The 19,544-nt window shown below is 40.1% G+C and overlaps 3 protein-coding genes across 5 annotated transcripts; 1 reads left to right on the forward strand and 2 right to left on the reverse strand.

The window, feature by feature from the left end:
* Positions 1-655: 655 nt before the first annotated feature.
* On the forward strand, positions 656-4,063 carry LOC126626382 (uncharacterized). Its single transcript, XM_050295705.1, has 7 exons — positions 656-1,165; positions 1,246-1,351; positions 1,517-2,866; positions 3,045-3,107; positions 3,188-3,408; positions 3,498-3,616; positions 3,746-4,063. Exons 3-7 carry the CDS (start codon positions 1,840-1,842, stop codon positions 3,852-3,854), a joined length of 1,539 nt encoding a protein of 512 aa, XP_050151662.1. The 5' UTR covers positions 656-1,165; positions 1,246-1,351; positions 1,517-1,839; the 3' UTR covers positions 3,855-4,063.
* Positions 4,064-4,305: 242 nt separating this feature from the next.
* On the reverse strand, positions 4,306-8,198 carry LOC126626391 (U-box domain-containing protein 62-like). Of its 3 annotated transcripts, none has more exons than XM_050295732.1 (8): positions 7,276-8,198; positions 6,825-7,131; positions 6,652-6,733; positions 5,774-5,831; positions 5,154-5,242; positions 4,950-5,045; positions 4,795-4,865; positions 4,306-4,676 (listed from the first exon to the last, which is right to left on the reverse strand). In XM_050295732.1, the coding sequence occupies exons 1-8, from the start codon at positions 7,754-7,756 to the stop codon at positions 4,553-4,555; spliced, it is 1,308 nt and encodes a 435-aa protein (XP_050151689.1). In that variant the 5' UTR covers positions 7,757-8,198; the 3' UTR covers positions 4,306-4,552. The 3 variants fall into 3 exon arrangements, with proteins under 3 accessions (XP_050151689.1, XP_050151682.1, XP_050151672.1); XM_050295725.1 differs by having other exon boundaries at positions 6,825-7,134; XM_050295715.1 differs by having other exon boundaries at positions 6,825-7,149; positions 7,276-8,194.
* A 4,937-nt stretch (positions 8,199-13,135) lies between these two features.
* On the reverse strand, positions 13,136-17,125 carry LOC126632729 (probable LRR receptor-like serine/threonine-protein kinase IRK). The gene is made up of 2 exons (XM_050303200.1): positions 15,164-17,125; positions 13,136-14,929 (listed from the first exon to the last, which is right to left on the reverse strand). The coding sequence occupies exons 1-2, from the start codon at positions 16,567-16,569 to the stop codon at positions 13,477-13,479; spliced, it is 2,859 nt and encodes a 952-aa protein (XP_050159157.1). The 5' UTR covers positions 16,570-17,125; the 3' UTR covers positions 13,136-13,476.
* Between the last annotated feature and the right edge of the window lie 2,419 nt (positions 17,126-19,544).

Raw genomic sequence — 19,544 nt, forward strand, 5'->3', positions numbered from 1 at the left:
CCCAATGACACCCAGATCCGACGAGGCCGTGAGTGTCGAGCCACTTTCTGAACACCTCCGACCGTTTCACGGCAAACAGAAGTTATAAAAACGTTCATCTCGTCTTCTATTTCATTTTCATACCTAGATCGGAGTCTAGGGTCCTGTTTTACAGTCGGCCGGAGCTTCTACAGCTCCGGCGTTCTTCTCCGGGAAGCCTGTTTCGATATTATCGTAAATTTCGATAATATCGCGATATTATCCCGAAAACCATTTGGATAGTGCAAAAAAAATCGGTACCCCTGAAAACCGATAATATCGGCGATATATCGCCGATATTATCGGCATTTCGGACCATGGTGAGGAGATAAAAATGAATGTTTAAATAGCACCACCCAAGATTTTAATGTGATGTGAGATAAAGTCCTAATTATTATAAACATTACTTGACGAAAACTGACCGTACGATGCACGATGAATTGATGTGATTTGAGGATCTCCAAGATCCTCACAAAGAGAATCCGACGAGGATCCTCTCTCAATAATTTTGAACACCTAAAACCTATCCATGCAACCAAACAATCCCCTAATAAGGAACGCGTGGGAAAGGAAAAGCATGACGTGTCCCCCTTTGGCCCAAACCAAACAAAAACCCCTCCATCCCAAAACCTGGTTTGAATTTGAAAAACAACCCACGTTGTTTGCCGTTGTCAAATCTTAAAAGCTTCCTCCCAAATCACAATTTAAAACGAACAACGTTTGTAACTCAGTAGCGAGAGAGTGCGCGCTCTTCTATTTTCTCTGCAAAAATTCAAATTTGATAATCTCGAAATCGAAATAATAATAAAAATGTCCAACGGAGATCTGCCCTCCTGCGCACCCCCAATCAAAAACCGTAACCCCAGCAACCCCACTTCCCTCCCAATCGAAATCTCCGACATTGCGCTTCCGATTTCTTGATTTCTGATCGGAAGAACGAAGACTCGTCGTTTTGGGACAAACCCTTTTCGTTTCCGGGTGGAAAGTTTTCAAATTTTCGCGCCCATGAGATAAGTTTAGTGGTTCTTGCATAAGGGTCGCTCTGAAAGTTTCGTTTTTTGAATTGGGTTCGAAGGTTATGGAGAATCGATGCGATTCGGGGAGAGTTTCCGACGGGGCAGTCCCGATACATAGATTCGATTCAAAGGTGGGTTTTTTTTTTCCTGCGCTTAGTTCAAATCTATGGCATTTATGTTCTGGGTTTTGATTCATTTTATTGGGTTTTAGATTGCTGGCCAGAAGCGAATCAGTACTGAGATGGGACGAGAACGTGAGCTGGGACCTCGCAAACGGCCGAAAATGCGAGATCTTAAGACAGTGTGCCGGTTCGAAGGTAATTTATCTTAAATTTTAGAAATTTCTTGTTGCTGTATTGATTTTATTGGTGTGGAATGTTGTCTCCCTTTTCAGGAATGATTTTGCAATTATTTGGCGCTTAAAATGTTGATTTTTAAACCTATTAAATTTTAATGTTTCATGTGCTTTTATTGTGCTATAGAAATTGTTCAATTACAAGTACTTGTGCAAATTGCACTCAGTTTACAAGTCAGAGTTTAATGCATTTGAAACCCACTGAAAATGTATGATTTATCTGAGACTTTGATGTCCAAGATTTTAAGTAGGAAGTAGCTTCATGGGCTTTGCATTTGAGTTGTGTTTGAATATCATTTGTGAATTCGTTTACTTAACGAGGTTGGTTTTGGTTTGTGATTTGGAGTGGTTTGGGGTTCATTGCTTAACTCCTATTCTTTATACCACAGTAATCCAACATTGTTGAAAAACAAGGAATCAAGTGATCAAGTTCAATATGGTGATGATGAGATGTCTCAAGTTACTGAGGTGCCTATAACTTTGGGTGTAGATGCTTCCCAAGCTGGAAAGTTTTGGAGAAATACACTGTCAGTACCAGTCAATCATGCTTCTAGACTAGATCTGACTACTGGTGCGTGCATTGGCAAACGTACGGTTCTAAACAACAGTCAGCAATGCACCGAGAGTTTTGAGATCACCTTGCTTAGGGATCAGAGTAAATGTGAAAAGGCGAAAGGCATTGGATTGGATCTCAATGCAGCAGATGTTTCTGCTTCAGAAAAACAAGATCCATTTTATCCTTATAAAAGCACCAAATCCTTGAAGCCAAGAGCTGCCTCTGAATGTGGGAGTTGCACTGGCCCACTGGAAGAGAAAGATCCAATGAATGTTTGGAAGGAGATGAAGCAAAATGGTTTCCTATCATCCACTCATGGAGGCATACCGGTGCCAAAACCACGTCCTAAGAAGACTAAAAATGACGAGGTCAAGAAAAAGATGGAATGCGCAAAGAGGGAACAAGTGGACAGGTTCGCGAAGATTGCTGCTCCAAGTGGACTGCTCAATGAACTGAACCCTGGGATTATCAACCATGTCAGGAACAGAAAACAGGTCCGTTCAATAATAGAGTCCCTTGTAAAATTAGAAAGACTTGAAAATGACCGCCTGGGAAACAAGCAAACAACCCATCCGAAGAGTGGAACTTGTGAAATTGGGAACAGGCAGGACGTTGGAAATATGAATGATTCTGCAATACATCTCTATCATGAAAATCAGCCTCCAAATACTATCCATCATGACTGGCAGACAAGAGGGCTGCCTATATTGACGAACAAATCTTCTTTGATTCCAGTAGACAAAGGTGGAGATGTCGAACAAACCACAGTAGAGAGGTTTAGTGGTAAAAGTCTTGAATCGCACTCCATCCCTGAAAGAGAGGAAGATTTGCTAGCATTGAAGTTGTCATCATCAATGCAGGCGCCTGAGGATGACAGCCCTTTGTCTAGTGAGGAAACATCATCCTATCTCTCTATCAAAGGTCATTTTTTTTCTTCATTTTTTTTTATCTTAAATGTTCAGTAATTTAGGTATACTTTATTAATGCATGAAAGTGGTATAAGTTAGTAGTTAAGTGATGGTTAGGGAAGATCATACATGAATACACTGTTGAAAAAGGTTGAATGTGATATCTGATCTAAGTTTTAGTTCTTTTGCAGCTGCTACCATTGCTTCTCAATGGTTGGAACTTATTCTTCTGGACGTCAAAGGACGTCTTGAAGGTAATGCTCTATCTCTTATATCACTAGTGGATCTCGTTGATGGAGCATATTCTTATCTGTTCTTTATTATGTAACTGCAGCATTGCGGCGCAGTAGGAAGAGAGTTCGAGATGTAGTAACTACAGATTTGCCATCTTTGCTGGCAAAAGAATTTTCACCAGATCAGGAGAATAATTCTCAGATCACGAAAACTTCCGCCCATGGATTTTCTAGATGTGCTATTGCAGATATGCATAGAGCGAGATGGATTCCGCTGTTTGAGCAAATGGACAAAGCACTTTCTGAGGAAGAGGAACAACTTGTGAGTGCTCGAAAAGAAACCTTGAATTCATTTCATAGCTTGTTTATTGCACGCATTTCCTTACAGAACATACTGGTAATAAATTTCAGGAAAGTTGGTCGAACCAAGTAAAAGAAATGCAGCTTCACTGTGACCAGGGCCTTCAACTTGTCCAATGGAATGCTGCTCCCGGCATTCAACATTTCGGAACATCTGAAAATGGTGCCAGGTAAATGTTTGCTTTCATAAATCTAAGCAGAATTCTTCTCAAAAATTGCTTAGAGTCGATTGCAACGCAGTTTTTTCAACTAAAGCAAATGCTGTAATCTTATCATTTGTCTTTTTGTTTGTCTTGCAGACCACTGATGTTGGATAACTCAGAAAGGGCATTAACTGTTAGGGCTGCTGCAGCTTCGATTTACTCGACGTGCAACTTCCTGTTGTCGACAAACGTGCCGTGTTTCTGATCTTGTTCAGGACTGCAGTCGTTCCTTCAATCTCTGTCTAATTAAGTAGATTAGGTTCTTGAGGCTATGTTCATTAAGTGTTTGAGTCTGTAACATTAACATGTAATCTGCCGGCTTTTTCTTGAGATTTTTCACTTTGATTTGGATAACAATGAGATATCGATTCTCAGCTTCTTTTGAAGATTTGAATTCTAAATCCGTTTGGAACATTTGGCGGTTTTATTGGATAACAATGAAGTGATGACATGTAAGTTTTTGTCCACATGTTCTTATTTTATTGGCACGGGACGTGCTACATAAGTTCTCAATTGATCAAGAAAAGAGTTAAACAAAACGTCAAATTCCAGATTAGCCAAATTAACGATTTTCCTGACCAATTTGACGAAACAAGATCACATTAAACACAAAATGAAAAGCAAAGTGCGATTTTCTGCGAAATGCAAGGGGCATATAAGCAAAGAATGGAATATCAACCTTCAAGGGTTTACACAGGATTCAAATACAACAGTGCTCAACATAAAGACACATAGATACATAATTTTTACAATCTAAATTCACATTTGTAGGGGCTTCTATAATTTACAACGCGGAATGTCACCATGTTTGCTCGTGATAAAATACAACTTAAACAGAGGCAGAAACTTCTTAAACAACCAAGTTAGTTATAGCGTGGCATATTGCCGACGAAGTAGTATGGCCTACAGCCAGTTAGGTGCCATCTTGCTTGACGTTGGCTTGGATGTTGGGTCGTCGGCTACCTTGGCAAGGGAACGATACTGCAATTTCACGCTCTCTGCGTTATCCAACGTCTTTACCACATACCTGTTGAAGCAATTTGTGTACATTAAAACAAATCTAAGCCGGCATCTCATTTGACAAAGGTATGTAAGGCAAGCAATATATATCATTAAGGTGGAATAAAACTCGAAATATGACTAACCATCCGTTTAAGCATTGTGTTGTCACAACAGCCTCGCGTCCGACGAAGCGTTGTGGTGTCCTCTTGTTCCCCTGTGACAATATCACTCCAATTATTGGTTCGAACAAACAATGGAACAAGAACGAGAGCCAAGATTGGGACTTTAGTCTGCTAACCTTTATAATAACTCTGTCAGTCACAGCGAACGGAAACTGAACACCTCTACCCCTTGGAGAATCCATGAAAGCTAAATCACCACCACCACCCTTTTCCTACATGAGAAAATAAAGGACTTAGTTTTGAGGTTTTGATAATCTTTTCCTCAGTTTCTTTTAAAACCTAATGATGCAACAGTTTCTGAATCATGAAAAAAGACAAACCTGGTCAAACCTTTCTCTTCTTCTTTTGGATGAGCGATAAAACTGTAACTCTTCTTCCCGACGGAATGCCTGTACAGCAGCTCGAAGAGCTGCACGTGTGAGACAAAACTGTTATACTAGAATGATTTCTAAAACAAATCAATGTTGTACAGTTTGTCATCCGACAGTTATTCTTTCATCCTTTTTTTTCATCTATAGGATCCCCAAAGCCTGATCTTTCCACTTAAATTGTCAATGTTTTTCTTTTTCTAAGACACTTGATGATCCCTACGTATTTTACTCCAACGTTTCTGATTCCATCAATCTCTTTGAGAATTCAATTTTTCCACATTTTTCCTACACTGGAGTTTTACTAAATAATGTTTACATCAGAGAATATTACACCATGGATTCCAAGCACATTAACATTAATTCCTTTTTTTCAGGCTACTGATGCGACTTTGGCATGGAGAAGTTCAGCATGTAACAAACAAAACCAAGAAATCGGGAAATGATTGTGCTGCCTCTTCCATTACATTGACGATGTGCAAGCAGTATAATTTCAGTTATGGTTTGTCAGAAAGAGATGTATTTTGACATGGTAAGGGATTATAAACCATCAATGACAAACTTTTACTTACAAAGATTTGGAGCAATTGAGTCTTCTGAAATCGACTGAGAACAGGTGCAGCAAGCTTTCTGGAAATTATGAAAGAAAATAAAACTTCAATTTGACAATCAAAACGAAACAAGAATTTGCAAGTGATAGGGCACAACTTCTTATTGGTTCATAGAATCCCACATGCATGTACCAGATATACTTTGCAAGCAAAAGGTTCAAAATAATGAATGCAAAAACATATGCTTATGAAGCCACACTAGGTCTCGTGCATGCAAAATAAATTTAACGAGAGCCTTTTTGTCTTTGCCAAACCATTTAGCAGCAGTAGCTCTCTTCATTGAGTGCCGGCCACGGAAAACAGTTAATGACATGCATATATGATAACTTGTTGGCACCCTGAAGAAATGGAAACAATGAAGGGAACTGTAACGAAAAGCTCCCGGTACTGTTCACTCTAACGAAAAACCACATTTTTACACTAAAAAGTCAATCCTGGAACTATTCACTTTACTCTTTATTTTGTCCTTATCGTTAAAACTCAAGTTTTCAAGTCCTTTTCATTAGTTTTCCTACAATTAAAAGCAACAAAAATACTATGGGCCGTGACTATCTTTGTTTCTAAGTTTTAACCCGAGATTGTAATTATGCATGTTATTAGATTTGATGTAGAACCATATGCACATACACAGCCAAAATACAGCAGAGAACATATGTTAGCTTGTGGTCTAGCTTTAGAGGTTGTGACGAAAGTTAACATTCCCAGCAAGAAAGCAATGATGTTTGAGATATATATATATGTTTTTTTTGTGTAGGATCGTCCAAATATTGTCAAAGCAAACAGAAACGATCACATCTATATATGAGAGAAAAATGTGTGTCCTACTCCGAGGAACTCACCATTCTCATAACATGCTGAATTCCACCACCTCCAAAGGAATGTCCACAAGGCAATATCATTGCGTCATCCATCAGACCTCCCCTGAAATTCAACACACAGCAAAGACTCGGCCACAAATTCTATAAATCGATGAATCAAATGCAAAACCAGTATATGAAAACACAAAACTCACGTCACAGGATCAGAAAGAATGGCCCTCAAAGAGTCTCCAGACTCGCTCGAGTACATAACATCCTTTCTTCCACTAAGACCACAACCGTTTTCCACAACCAAATCCTTCGGAGCAGAACCAGACCCGTCAGAGCCCTGCAGATACTGCGAATAATACATGTCGCCATCCGGTTCAGCAACCGTGACGGCATTGTGGTAATTCCCCAGTCTTCCTTGCTGCGCATTACTACTGGGACTAGCCCTTGTGTTGTTATTCACTGTTTGCTGCCCAGCACTATGTTCTTTCACCAACACTTCTCTACTTGATCCTACTATTACAGTCCCACCTTAAAATTAACAAAAAAAAAAAGAAAAGGAAAACAACATTCCAAAAAATCAAACATTCGACAAAGGTTTCCAAAATTAGAAACTAAATTATGAAACGATCAAAACTTTCCACAAAAATCTCTTACCAAAAGAAGAAAGGTGCTGCTGCTGATGATGCTTAACTTTCCCGTTTACCATTTTGTCCTCCCCATTACTCCCATTATTACCGGCAATGCCCTTGTTTCTGCTCTCCACTCCGACAAGCCCGCCATCACCTTCATCATCGTCGTCCACGTCATCATCGTCGTCGTCGTCGTCATCGTCGTCGTCGTCCGATCCCTCGCCACTCGGCGTCGTATCAGCTCCGTTCGAGTTCCAGTTTCGCGGCTCGGGCGGGTCCCGCCGATCCAGGTTCTCGCTATACATGCTCCGCCGGAAGTCCGAGCTCTGTGGCGCGAAGAACCGGTCGTCGATGAACCCGGTGAGCTCGCGGGTCTTGGGACCCGTTTCCCCGACCCGGCGCTGCGGCGGAGCTCCGCAATTGAATCGCAAGTTCTCGTCTTGAAACACGATTGGAGAGTTGAGCCCGTTCTGGGTCGAAACCAGACCCAATTCTTCGGAGGACATGCTTGGGGTTGGGGGGAATTGGGTAATTGGGAAACTGGAAACCCTAATTTGGGGAATTGGGCATGATTTTGGGATTGAAATTAGAGGAAATTAAGCTGCTTTTGGAGGGTTTGGGGAAAGTGAATTAGGGTTTTAGGAGAGTGATTTGGGTGGGAAAAAGACACACTCTACTACTCTAGAGAGTGTTTACTTTGCTCACTTACATGGAATTTAGGGGGAAAGTGAAAAGGTGGAAAGGTTCTAAGATTTGGGGAACTCAGGTGGAAATTAGAAAAGATGAAGGACTTAAATCTCAAAATTTTAATTGCAATTAGGAACACTGTAAAATTGGGAAATTACAAAATCATCTGAATTTTCTTCAGAAATAGAATTCTCCTCCTTGGAGAATCGGTTAAGCATTTGGAGCAGCTGGCCATGTCATCTTGGAACAGTGTCGAATGAATGAGGTGGCAATGGTGTTTGTGTGATGAGACAACAAAGGACAGAACTATGAAGGGACTAAAGACGTTGACGAGGATTGAGGAAGATGGAGAAGACAAGGAAACCGACACACATACAAACCAAAACAAGTACATAAAATCCACATTGACACTGACGTTGACACTGAAATGAATGAGCTGGAAAGTTCTTAGATGTTACGGTGTTATATTTCGCTCCCTCTATCTCTCTCATTACGTGAATTTAACGAATGAACGTTTTATGATTTTCATTTTTCATTTCCTTCGAATGTGGTAAGTTATGAGTATTTTGCAAGTTTGAGGTAAGGGGTTTAAGTTTTTAGAGCCAGTTCTGGTAAAGGCGAAAAGAAATGCAACTGCTTTTGGAGTTAATTTGTGGTTTTACTGTGGTACTGTTTGTTGCAATTCAACCTTAGTGTCAATGGTTAAGATGCAATCGTCAAATATGTGTCAATTTTCCCCATCAGTGACTCCACAATCTCTTTACTTTTTGAACGTGGGATGGGACAGTTCTTCACCTTCTCGCATTGGTTTCTCTTCATTTATCGAGAATGATCGGATTTTTATCGTGTGTGAAAGATGAGCGCAATGCATGCTCGTGTATAAGTTATTTTTATCGAGAATGATCAAACCAAACCAGCTGATTAACCAAATTCAAAAAAATTGATGAAAATCGTTCGAGAATCAAAGACCAGCTGAAGGCAATCCTGTGAATGAAAGTTTGCTTCAACTATATTTCCAATGTTTATTCTCAACATTGTTGTGTTGCCTCTGAACTCCATCGCGAAAGCGATCATTTGAATGTTTATGAATGGTTTGGTTTGTGTGTGCAGTAATCATGATGTTCTTTTCGGATTTAGTTTTCTTAATAAAACACATTCAGGATCAGATTAGTTTGGTACATGTTCTTGTAAACTGATCACTCTCTTTAACTGATAACCTTGATCAACTTGGTGAAAATATGGCTTGAATCCTGAGGCCATCTCCAACCGAAGGGTTCAAAGGGCAAGAGAGCCGAAAAACGCCTGAAAACCGTCACCAACCGAAGGCTAGGCCAGAGAGCTCGTGGGCCCCACGGAATCTGAAATGGCCAAAGGGCTAGCCCAATCCAGATTGACCAGAAATGTGAGCATTCCACCAAATTTTTAAATGCAACGGCTAGCTGACGTCAGCTAACTGTTATTTTTTATTTTTTTTATAGTTTTTTTTTATTCAATTTTTTTTTTCCTATAACTTTTATTTTTAAATTCTATTTTTTTCTATAACTTCTATTTTACAAAATTTGTTTCGTATTATTTTTAAATTCTATTTTTTTTCCTATAACTTCTATTTTACAAAATTTGTTTCATAATTTTTTTATATTCGGAAGCGACATCTGAAATCCTCTTCTGTGTATACTGAGTTGGGGTTGAAGTAGTTGTTCATCAGATTGGCATGCGTCATCGCTTTGTTTTGTGGTTTATAAGAGCGACTAGCAATAGAGCCACCACATTGAGGTTGTTCCTCAGTTGGCTGACACACCATGGCCGCAACCATGGCTACTGCTCTGTTTTGTTTGTTGCGCCTTACTTGAACTTCTTCGTCAAACTCCTCATCTTCTTGTCTCATTTGCGCCCATTTTTCTTCCAATTTGGAATTGGATGAGGACCCCCAGTTGAAATCCAAAGAGGATCCAAAGTTGGAATTCATTGCAAACTTGAATTGAAAGAAATTTAATTGAAATAGATTGAATTCAAAGTTGTGTGAATTATAACCCAATATCCACCCTATTTATAGCAAAAAAAATTCAAATCCAACGACCAACTGACGTCATGCTGACATCACTTAGCCTTTGGATTTGAATTTAAGTTGTATTTTTTTAATAATAAATTATGTTTGGCCCTATGATCCTTTAGACCTCGGTTGAAGACGGTTTTTTTGTGACAGGGCTAAAACGAGCCCTATGGCCCTCGATTGGAGATGGAGGCAAATATAGCCATGTACTATTCATTAAAATATTAATTTCTTGGAGTGCTAGAGGGCTAAAACGAGCCATCTGGCTAGCCTTCGGTTGGAGATGGCCTTATATTTCATGGTTTTAGTAAGCGCTTTGAGCACACTTTTGAGAATTCGAGCTTCCGAGATCAAATTAATCGCAGTTGAAGCATTTGGTCTGATATACTTCTCACCTCCTAAACCCTTGTTTATTTCTTTGAAGCTCTTATTTCTACAAAAGAATTGCGTCCTACTTTGTTGGGGTACACTAATTTTTCTTCAGTACGTGTTTGCACTAAACACAAACACATTGCGAGAAATATAGTAATGTTGGTGTTTAAAGCGGTAGTGTTGATGCTTCAATTGAGTGTAATGCACAATTTCGAAAAGGCAATGCACCACTCCGAACAATGAAACGAATAATGTACTTGGACGATGTGAAAAATGAAATAATAGCATCAAATTGTTAGAGGGCATGTGCTGGTAGGTGATACAAGGTGGTGCCCCTACCATCAAGGCAAGGCAACCCAACAGCAATAGGCACCAGTTTCAACTGCTGTGAGACCAAAAGCTAGAGACTTCTAGTTTTATGAGGACGGACTTGGATTGTCTGCCATTCTCATTCCATGTCATTCCCATGCGTTCTTATATTATGTGGTCACGGTTAAGTCACGTCAACATTTTATATTAATTTTTTATAAAATTAATAAGACAAAAAGTAATGGAAATATAAAATATTGACATGACTTAACCGTAACCACTAAATAAGAGGGCATGAGAAGGGTATGAAATTGGAAGGGCAGACAATCCAAGTCCTATGAGGACATCGTGTTGTTGCCCCTCACCAAAGCAAAAGCATGAACAAAGAAAACTACCAAACAAAAAAGCAGATTTCTTTATTATCTCCAAACAATGGAAGCAGCAAGAAACAGCTTTTTACAGCTTTTCGTCTAAGTGCTTTTCCCTTGGTCTGTAATTTGAATGGTCCTCCCAAGCATTTAGAAGTACTTAAATTGTGAAAGCAGAGTCTTTACCTTGACTGACTGCCCATACCAAAGCACTTCTTGGGCTTAATGCTCATGTTTTGGTCCCATCAAAGGTAGTGGGTTTCTTCACTTTCAAGAACATTACATGGAAATAAACATTGTGAGAATTAACAAGCAAAAGATAGATAAAAGAGGATGTACAAACGGTAAAAAAGTAGATTAATTTTTCAAGAAACACTTCAAAATAGAAGAATCTATCTCTGATTCTGCATCTCATTCTCCATTCTAATAACGAGAGAAATAGACAAAATGAAATAACCAACCGGTTACAATACAAATTGCTTCTTGAACACGCACTAATAATATTTATATAATTATAAATAAATAAAAAATTAGAGCATTTGATCCTTGTTTCTTTGACCTGCATTAATCATCCAAATCCAAAGAAAATCATATAATTTCTGAAGGAGCCATGTGTAAGGTGATAATTCAAATGCCAATGTATTTATAATTTAATTTAATTAATCTCTTGGGCCCAAAACCATATATTTATTTGGCTGAAAGCATTGGCTAATGACTAGGGACAACTCATTGGCATTGGCATTGCTCAAAGTCTATGCACATGGCTATGCAAGTTTATTATATTCTTTGACCACCCTTTACAGATATGGGCGTTGTGGTTGTTAGGAGTGCCACATTTTTTATTGTGCTTTTGGAGATATTTTCTTACGTGTCAAGGAATATAGTTTCGTATACTAACGAATATAATATAAATGATTGGATATTTAAAAGAAAAAATTTATAACCACTTGTATTATGATTTTTGATGTACTTAGCTGTGTTCTCGACATATTAAAAAAGTTTATCGTGCCTTTGGCTAGAGGAGAGAGAAAGATGAGTTAGACCGTTTTTCTGATTATTTGATAACGACAAGCATATTGATATGTTATCAAGGGAAGAGATCCTCTTCGAATCTCTTTCACCAAGGCCACTGGATCCAGTGATCTGGGCTATTGAAATTTCATCCAACGGCTAAAAATTATTTTAGCTCTTAAAGAGTTAAAACAGGTGGGCCGTTTGATGAAATTTCAAAAGTCCGGATTACTTGATCTATTGGCCTTGATGAAAGAAATCCGAGGATGATCTCTTCTCTGTTATCAAATCATCGGTATATTTATTAGTGAAGGTTTACATGACAGATAATTAATAACGAGTTCTCGTTTTATTAATTAATCTGACCATTCAGCTGATTAGACGCTCTAACTAAATTTTACCCAAGAGGAGGGGAAATCTATGCAAGTTACCATCAATTCATTGGAAAGAAAAACATTGGGGAGGGTATAAAGAGGAATAAACAAATAGCTTCTGCAGATAAATATAAGATAGATAAATGGGTGGTAAAATATAAAAACATAGCTTCTATTCCGACAGGGAGCTCCCTAATCTATATATATATATATAATATTAACGTACAATTGTATATGCCCTACCACTTTGGTTTCTTCTTGCTTTTGCATTATTCTACTGAGCTCTTTAGATTTATTTGACTTTAAAGTGGGCACTAAGATTCTCTGGTCTCAGGCCTCTCTACTCACTTTTGACTTCCAGAAATTGTATTTTATTTCCCATCATTGGGACACACATGGGGGCAAGAATAACAACAAACCACCTTCTCAAACGTGTCTTGGGAAGTCAATTCTGTCCTAGACGGGTGCCACCGTGCCGGTATTTTCAACACAACTGCGCTTTGTCGTGCATTTTAACTTTTTCTTACTACGCTATTTGTTTTCCTTGTTTTCCTTTGTTTACAACGCAATTCGCTTAAAGCGTTTTCCTTTGTTTACAACGCAATTCGCTTAAAGCTTGAAATACCGTTAAAATGACATTCACGTGGATAGCAATCAGACAAACTAAAATGTAGGATCAGTGACATGTTGCGAAAGTTTCCAAGCATTTGGAAGTTGACAAATAGAATCAGCTCTTAGTAAGAAACACGAACGAAGAGAAATTGGAAGAGTTCAGAAGATTAGTCGTGACAATTTCTGACCGGGACTCGAATCGGAATCCGGCAAAGGAGAATCTGGTGACCTAGCTACTTGTAGCATGGAGGAGAAACTACAGAAATGTATCACAAGAAATCCACAACAGAAGGATAACAAATACAACAATGCAGAAAAAGAAAAACCTTCAAACAATTAAAATTTCCTTCTCCCTCGATGGAACGAACAAACTGGATTCTTCTGTGCCGGATAACTTGCTGTGAATCCCTTCAGTGAATATCGGTTAAGATTAGTTTAATGCATCACAACTCCTCTTGGCCTTCGGAAGGACATCGGATCATCTCCAAAATGTTGACGACCTCCCCCATGTCTGGTCTGTTTGATGGCACTTGTGACGTGCATATCAAGCCTAGTTTCATCACAGGTATAGCCTCTTCTGATGGGAAAATTCCTTGGAGCCGAGCATCAACGCATTCTTCTACCCTGCCTTCTTCCAGTGCTTCTCTCACCATGTCACAAAGCACCACAACATCATCTTCCATGTACTCGACAGGTCTTTTCCCGGTGACAATCTCTAGAACCAAAATCCCAAACCCGTACACATCACATTTCTCGGTTATCTTTACCGTTTTGCAAGCAAACTCTGGTGCCATGTAGCCAAGGGCGCTCTGAATCTTGCTGCTCAGAACATATCGGTCAAGCATTGGCAACAACCTAGCCAGGCCAAAGTCTCCCACTTTGGGTTCGCCTGAGCTGCCAATCAGGACATTGCTGGACTTTATATTGTAGTGAATTATGTTCATCTGGTGCAAGTGAGCCAAACTTTTCGCAGTTCCAAGAATTATGTTGAACCGGTCATTCCACGACAGGAAGTTTCCACCTGCTCCATCATGAAGATGCTTGTATAAACTACCACCGGCAACATATTCGTATATGATGAGCTGTAATGATGGAGTCCAGTAATAGCCTTCGATCTCCACAAGATTATCGTGCCTCACTTTCCCCAATTTCTTCACTTCCCTTTCAAATTCTCCTTGAGACTTCACAAGACTAGAAACAGTGAGCTTCTTGATTGCAACTGGTCGTCCATCTCGAAGAACAGTCCGATAGACTGCTCCAAACCCGCCTCGCCCAAGCTCACAGTCCTTGTTGAGCAGTGCATGTGCGCTGGTGCTGAAGTCAGGCTCACCTGAGAACATGACAAGCTTACCAGAGTTTCCATCTGTTGTAGGGGAATGGCTGAAGTCATCCCCACCTGAAAATGCGAGGGCTGCCGCCGGTTGAGTTGTGGAAGAGGAAGACCGGACACGGAGATTAAGCACGGTAATGGCAATTACACCAATGACAATGACAGCGGCTGCAGCAATGGCAATAAGCGAAGAAATACTGAGTAAGATTCTTCGATGACCAAGATTTGATGAGATTTCTCCTGTGCTGGAATCAGAAGAGGAATTGGGATTGAGGACAATGGGTTTGGGAAGGACTCCCGGGCAAGACTTATTAACTGCAGAACCACAGAGAGATGGATTTCCAGAGACGGAGGAAGGGGAGATGGTGTTGAAAAAGGCACCCGCAGGTAGTTCACCCTGGAGGTTGTTGTGGGAAATGTTGAAGGAAAGAAGGTTGGGAAGATTGGCTAAATGCTTCGGCAGGCCTCCCGTGAGGCTATTGAAGGACAAGTCCACATTTTGTAAGTTGGTAAGTTTGGACATTGCTGCAGGTATTGGACCAGTCAATCTGTTCTGTGATACAATTCTGGAGAATTCAACCAAAACCAATATATCAAAAACCAACAAAAAAATTGTCGAAGAATCTCAAACAACAGAAAAACATACTAGGATTAAGGTAAACACGATTCGTGCGTAAAATCATTCTCATATCTTGATTAAGTAAGTGCAGAGGATTTCTAATATTAACAAGTTACCACCCTTGTAGATTAAGAAAAATTAGGACACGAAAATGAAATGTAAGAGAGAAAAGGGAACTTACAAAGTGGTTAGAGAAGAGCAATTCTCGATTGAAGTTGGAATGGTTCCATTGAGCCGATTTTCGCTCAAGTCGAGATTGTCCAGGACCTTCAAGTCTCCAATGGCCACAGGAATAGGACCAGCAAGAGAGTTACCAGAGAGGTTCAAAACGTGCAAGCTGCTTAAGGCCCCAATGTCAGACGTAATTTCACCCGAAAATTGATTAAGGGATAAATCCAAGACTTGGAGATTCTTTAGTGCATTTCCTGCTGATGAAGATAGAGGGATGTTCTTGCTTCCACTTAGTTTTTTCTCTGAAAGTGAAACTTCCTCTGTACCTGCCGCGAATATCCACACAGGAAGCTCACCCGCCATCGAATTCTTGCTAAAATCTAAAGCCATAAGGTTTGTGCAGTAAGACAGAGACTTTGGCAAGCTACCAGTGAACCCATTTGCAGAAAAATTCAATACTTTCAAAGACTCAAGATTGCCTATTGAACTTGGAACTTCACCCGAAAATTGGTTGCTAGAAAGGTCCAAAGTCTCAAGGCTCTTCATCTCTCCAATCCACTCTGGAACCTCACCGGAAAACGTGTTCTGGTGCAAATTCAGATAGCTGCACAGGCCAAGTTTCTGCATTGTCTGAGGGAGATTACCCGAGAACGAATTCTCGCTCAGGTCAATGGACCTCAAGAGCAACCAGTTTCCAATTCCATCTGGAACTTGCCCAGTAAACCGATTCCTGGCCAAATTAATTCCTCGCAAATTATTCAATCCTTCAACCCCCTTTGGAATTCCACCCTCCAACAAGTTATCAGACAAATCCAGTGATCTAATCCCACTCAAGGACCAAACCCCAGCCGGAACCGAACCCGAAAACTGGTTCAACGACAAGTTAACAGAAGCTAGACTCGGACACGAGCCCAAACTCTCCGGAATTTTCCCGGAAAACTTGTTTTTCGCCAGAGAAATCACTCTCAGTGACCCACATTGCCGGAAAAACTCTTCTGGAACATCACCGGAGAAACTGTTCTCACTCAAATCGAGGACTCGGAGGTTGTCGATGTGAGCAATGTTAGGCGTTAAGCTTCCGGTGAGATTGTTCTTCGAAAGCGAGAGCTTCCGGAGCGCTTGCAGTTGCAGAAGGCCACGCCCGATGTGACCCGAAAGCGAGAAGTCGTCGAGGTTGAGCTCGATGACCCGGTTGGATCTCGGGTGGCATTTTACCCCGACCCAACTGCAAGCACTGTCGTCGTCTTCGCTCCAAGACGATAACTTTCCCTTCGGATCTTGGATATTCGCCTTGAACACTATCAGCCCCAACACGTCGTCGTTCAGAGACGGGTTCAGAGATCTCGCGAGAACCGGAGACAAAACGACAACGGCGAATAGGAGGAGCAGCGGTTTCATGCCTGAAAAGGGTCGCATTGTTCGGTACTCAAGGGCTCCACTACAAGGCCATAAAAACCAGAGAGCTCAAAGCTAAAAGAAAGAAGACAACTCTGTCCAACGGCTAGATTTATGGGTGTGAAAAGAACAAAATGGCTGAAAATGCTCCGGAAAACGGCGCCGTTTGCCGGTAAGAAGCCTAATAAACCAAAAGACGCCGTGAAATGGGAAAAATTCACAGCCAAAAACCCCAGAAATTAACCGCTCCCGAGTGAAGAACAGTCGAGCTACAGAGCTCGAACAGTCAACAAAAGTCAAAGAAGAAGCTCCGAGCCTGTTCGATATGAGAACCGTCAAATGCCGAGGCTGGAGTTTTCGAATATCAGCCGGGGAATGCTGCAATGGTGGGGAAACACGCCGGAATTTGCAGCGGGAAAAGCTCCGGCGACGGGGGAGGAGAATTAGGGTTTTGACAAAGCTGAAGGCTTTGAGTATTCGGGGAACTTTCTAGAGAGCTTCACTCTTTCTCTCTCTCTCTCATTCTTTCTCTCTCTCTTCTCTCTCCCTTCTGTGTGTGTCTGTGACTCTACCCATTGTATAAAGTCTGATGAGCTTCTGAAAAGAGAAAAATTAAATTAAAGTTTCTTGTTAACGGCAGAGCAGGGCGGGACCGGCCTGGTAGATGGGGGCTTTTTTTAAGAGACTTCTAAAGACTTTGCATCAGCATCTAACGCATTTATCTAGTCAAATAAACAGTAATAGACAAAAACATCTCCACCTTTAACAAAAAATAACCTAGTCAATTTTATTAAAATATTATTATTTTTTATTACAATGGTCCTCTTGTCCGACTCGTCATCGTCAACCTCTGTACATTCTCCGTCGTCCTTCACTTTCGCTTTCCCTTTCTCCTTCTTGTTCTCCACCTCGGCCTCCACTTTCTCCTTCCCTTTCTTCTTCTTGTTCTTGTTCTCCGCTTGGGTCGGTGCTGAAGCTGTGCCAACCAGTCTCAGTCACGACCACCAAAGTGTTCTCGTATCGTGCAACGACCATGGCTCTGATGACGGCGCCAACCATCATGTCAAGAGGTTTTGGTATCGAACGCCCATGGTGAGGTAATCTTGGAATCCGAATGGGTGCTTCTGAAACAAGAGAAACTCGGCCTCCGCCTTGCTCTCGCCGGAGTTGTCCTCATCTTCCTTCACAGCTTCCTCTTCCGCTTTTTCCGCCTCCACCTCTTCCTTCTTCGCCTGCTCTTTCTTCTTCTAAGCTCCCTTGACCTTCTTCCTCGCCAACGCCACGGGTCACCAACTTGATTTCGCCGGCGCCACTAGCTGATTTTCTTCTCGCTCAGTCGTCTTGCGTTTCCTCGGCGCCATTCCCACAAAACGCACACTATTAATAGGCCGGTCCTTGGCTCTGTCAATTCTGGGCTGGCCTGGAGACCAGTTTGGGCTGGATGCCAGGCAATTGAATGGGCTGGAATGGATTGACTGAGTTCCAACCCTTTTTTTTTATTAGGTGTCGGCCTAATGGTGTTCTGGTGGAAGTGCTTTTAGGAATGAGCATCATCTCCGTATCATTTTTGTGAGGATCATTGGAATTCTCAGATCATATATGTTCATCATACATCATGCGATCATAAATTATTTTAAATATTTTTATTTTAAATTAAATATGAATAATACTTGACAAAAACTGATCGCACAATATACGATGAACGAATACTATTTGAGGATCTCCAGAATCCCGAAGGGTGTACGGTGTCCAACGTGGAACACGCCTAGTCGTCGTTACCGGTGGCGCTTTATGACGGGGAACGCACAAGTGGCGGTAACCGTCGACGGAGCGGAATGTGACTGAAAAACTGTGTGTGAAGTTACGATTATGACATGTTGCTGCTAACATTTTTCAAGTAAAATTGTTTATGCAACACAGGCATATGTTATAAATTGTCTTTTAATTCTCTGCTTTACTTGATCCAAACATCAGACATAAATAAGCATAAAGAGCAATAATGATGTATTTAAATTATTTAATTTTTATATTGAAATTTTCGGATTCATTGCATAAATTAAAATAAAAAATTTCGATTAAACAAGATTATGAAAATGGATTAAACAAGATTATGAAAATCATGCAAAGCTGGATAACGGGTTGTATTCAATTGAGAATTTGAGAGATTTTAATGAATTTATATGGTGTTTAATTTATTTGTAGAGATTCCATATAAAATTTTGATTCAATTCCCTTGAAATCTCATGAGGAGATGTGAGATTTGTGGATGCTTAAAATACATTAGAAATCTCTATAATTCCCTCTAATTCCTCAACTTTATGAAATTCTTTAAAATCAATTTCTAATTAAATACATCTGGAATGTTATAAACTTCTTAAAAATCTTAATTAAATACATCCTAATTTTCTTAAAAATCCTAATTGAATACATCCGAATTTCTAAGTATTTTAATAAACTATCTTAAAATTCTAATTGAATACACTTTGAATTTCAGATAATCACTTAAAATCCTGATTGAATACCCCTAGATTCATTAAAAGAAGGGATGTGATATCCACACACCCCATTTTACTTCTCACACACCTTTTTAATTTTCGGCCGTCGGATCGGATGAATTGAAGAATATCAACATGAATTATCAAGAGGTGTGCGAGAAGTAAAATGGAGTGTGTGGATAGCACACCCCTAAAAGAATTAAAATCCCTCAAAATCCCAATTGAATACATCCCCTAAAACTTGATCCCTAGCAATTCGATTAGGAGTTTGGTATCTTGAACTTAATTTTTTGTTTTGTTTGCACTTGTTCAAACTTAATTATATAAGCAATAATGCAGATTACCTAAATCAATGATTCAGTCTTTTAGACTGGCAGTTGATAACATAATCATAAACTAAATTAATAAAGAAACAAAAACTTGGCTTGTACATCAACATTTATGTTTATTTGCCATTTTAATACAATGTTTATTGGACATCCGTGGAGACCCAGCAAACGG

Source organism: Malus sylvestris, chromosome 1 (assembly GCF_916048215.2).
Source record: "Malus sylvestris chromosome 1, drMalSylv7.2, whole genome shotgun sequence".
Lineage (NCBI taxonomy): Eukaryota > Viridiplantae > Streptophyta > Magnoliopsida > Rosales > Rosaceae > Malus > Malus sylvestris.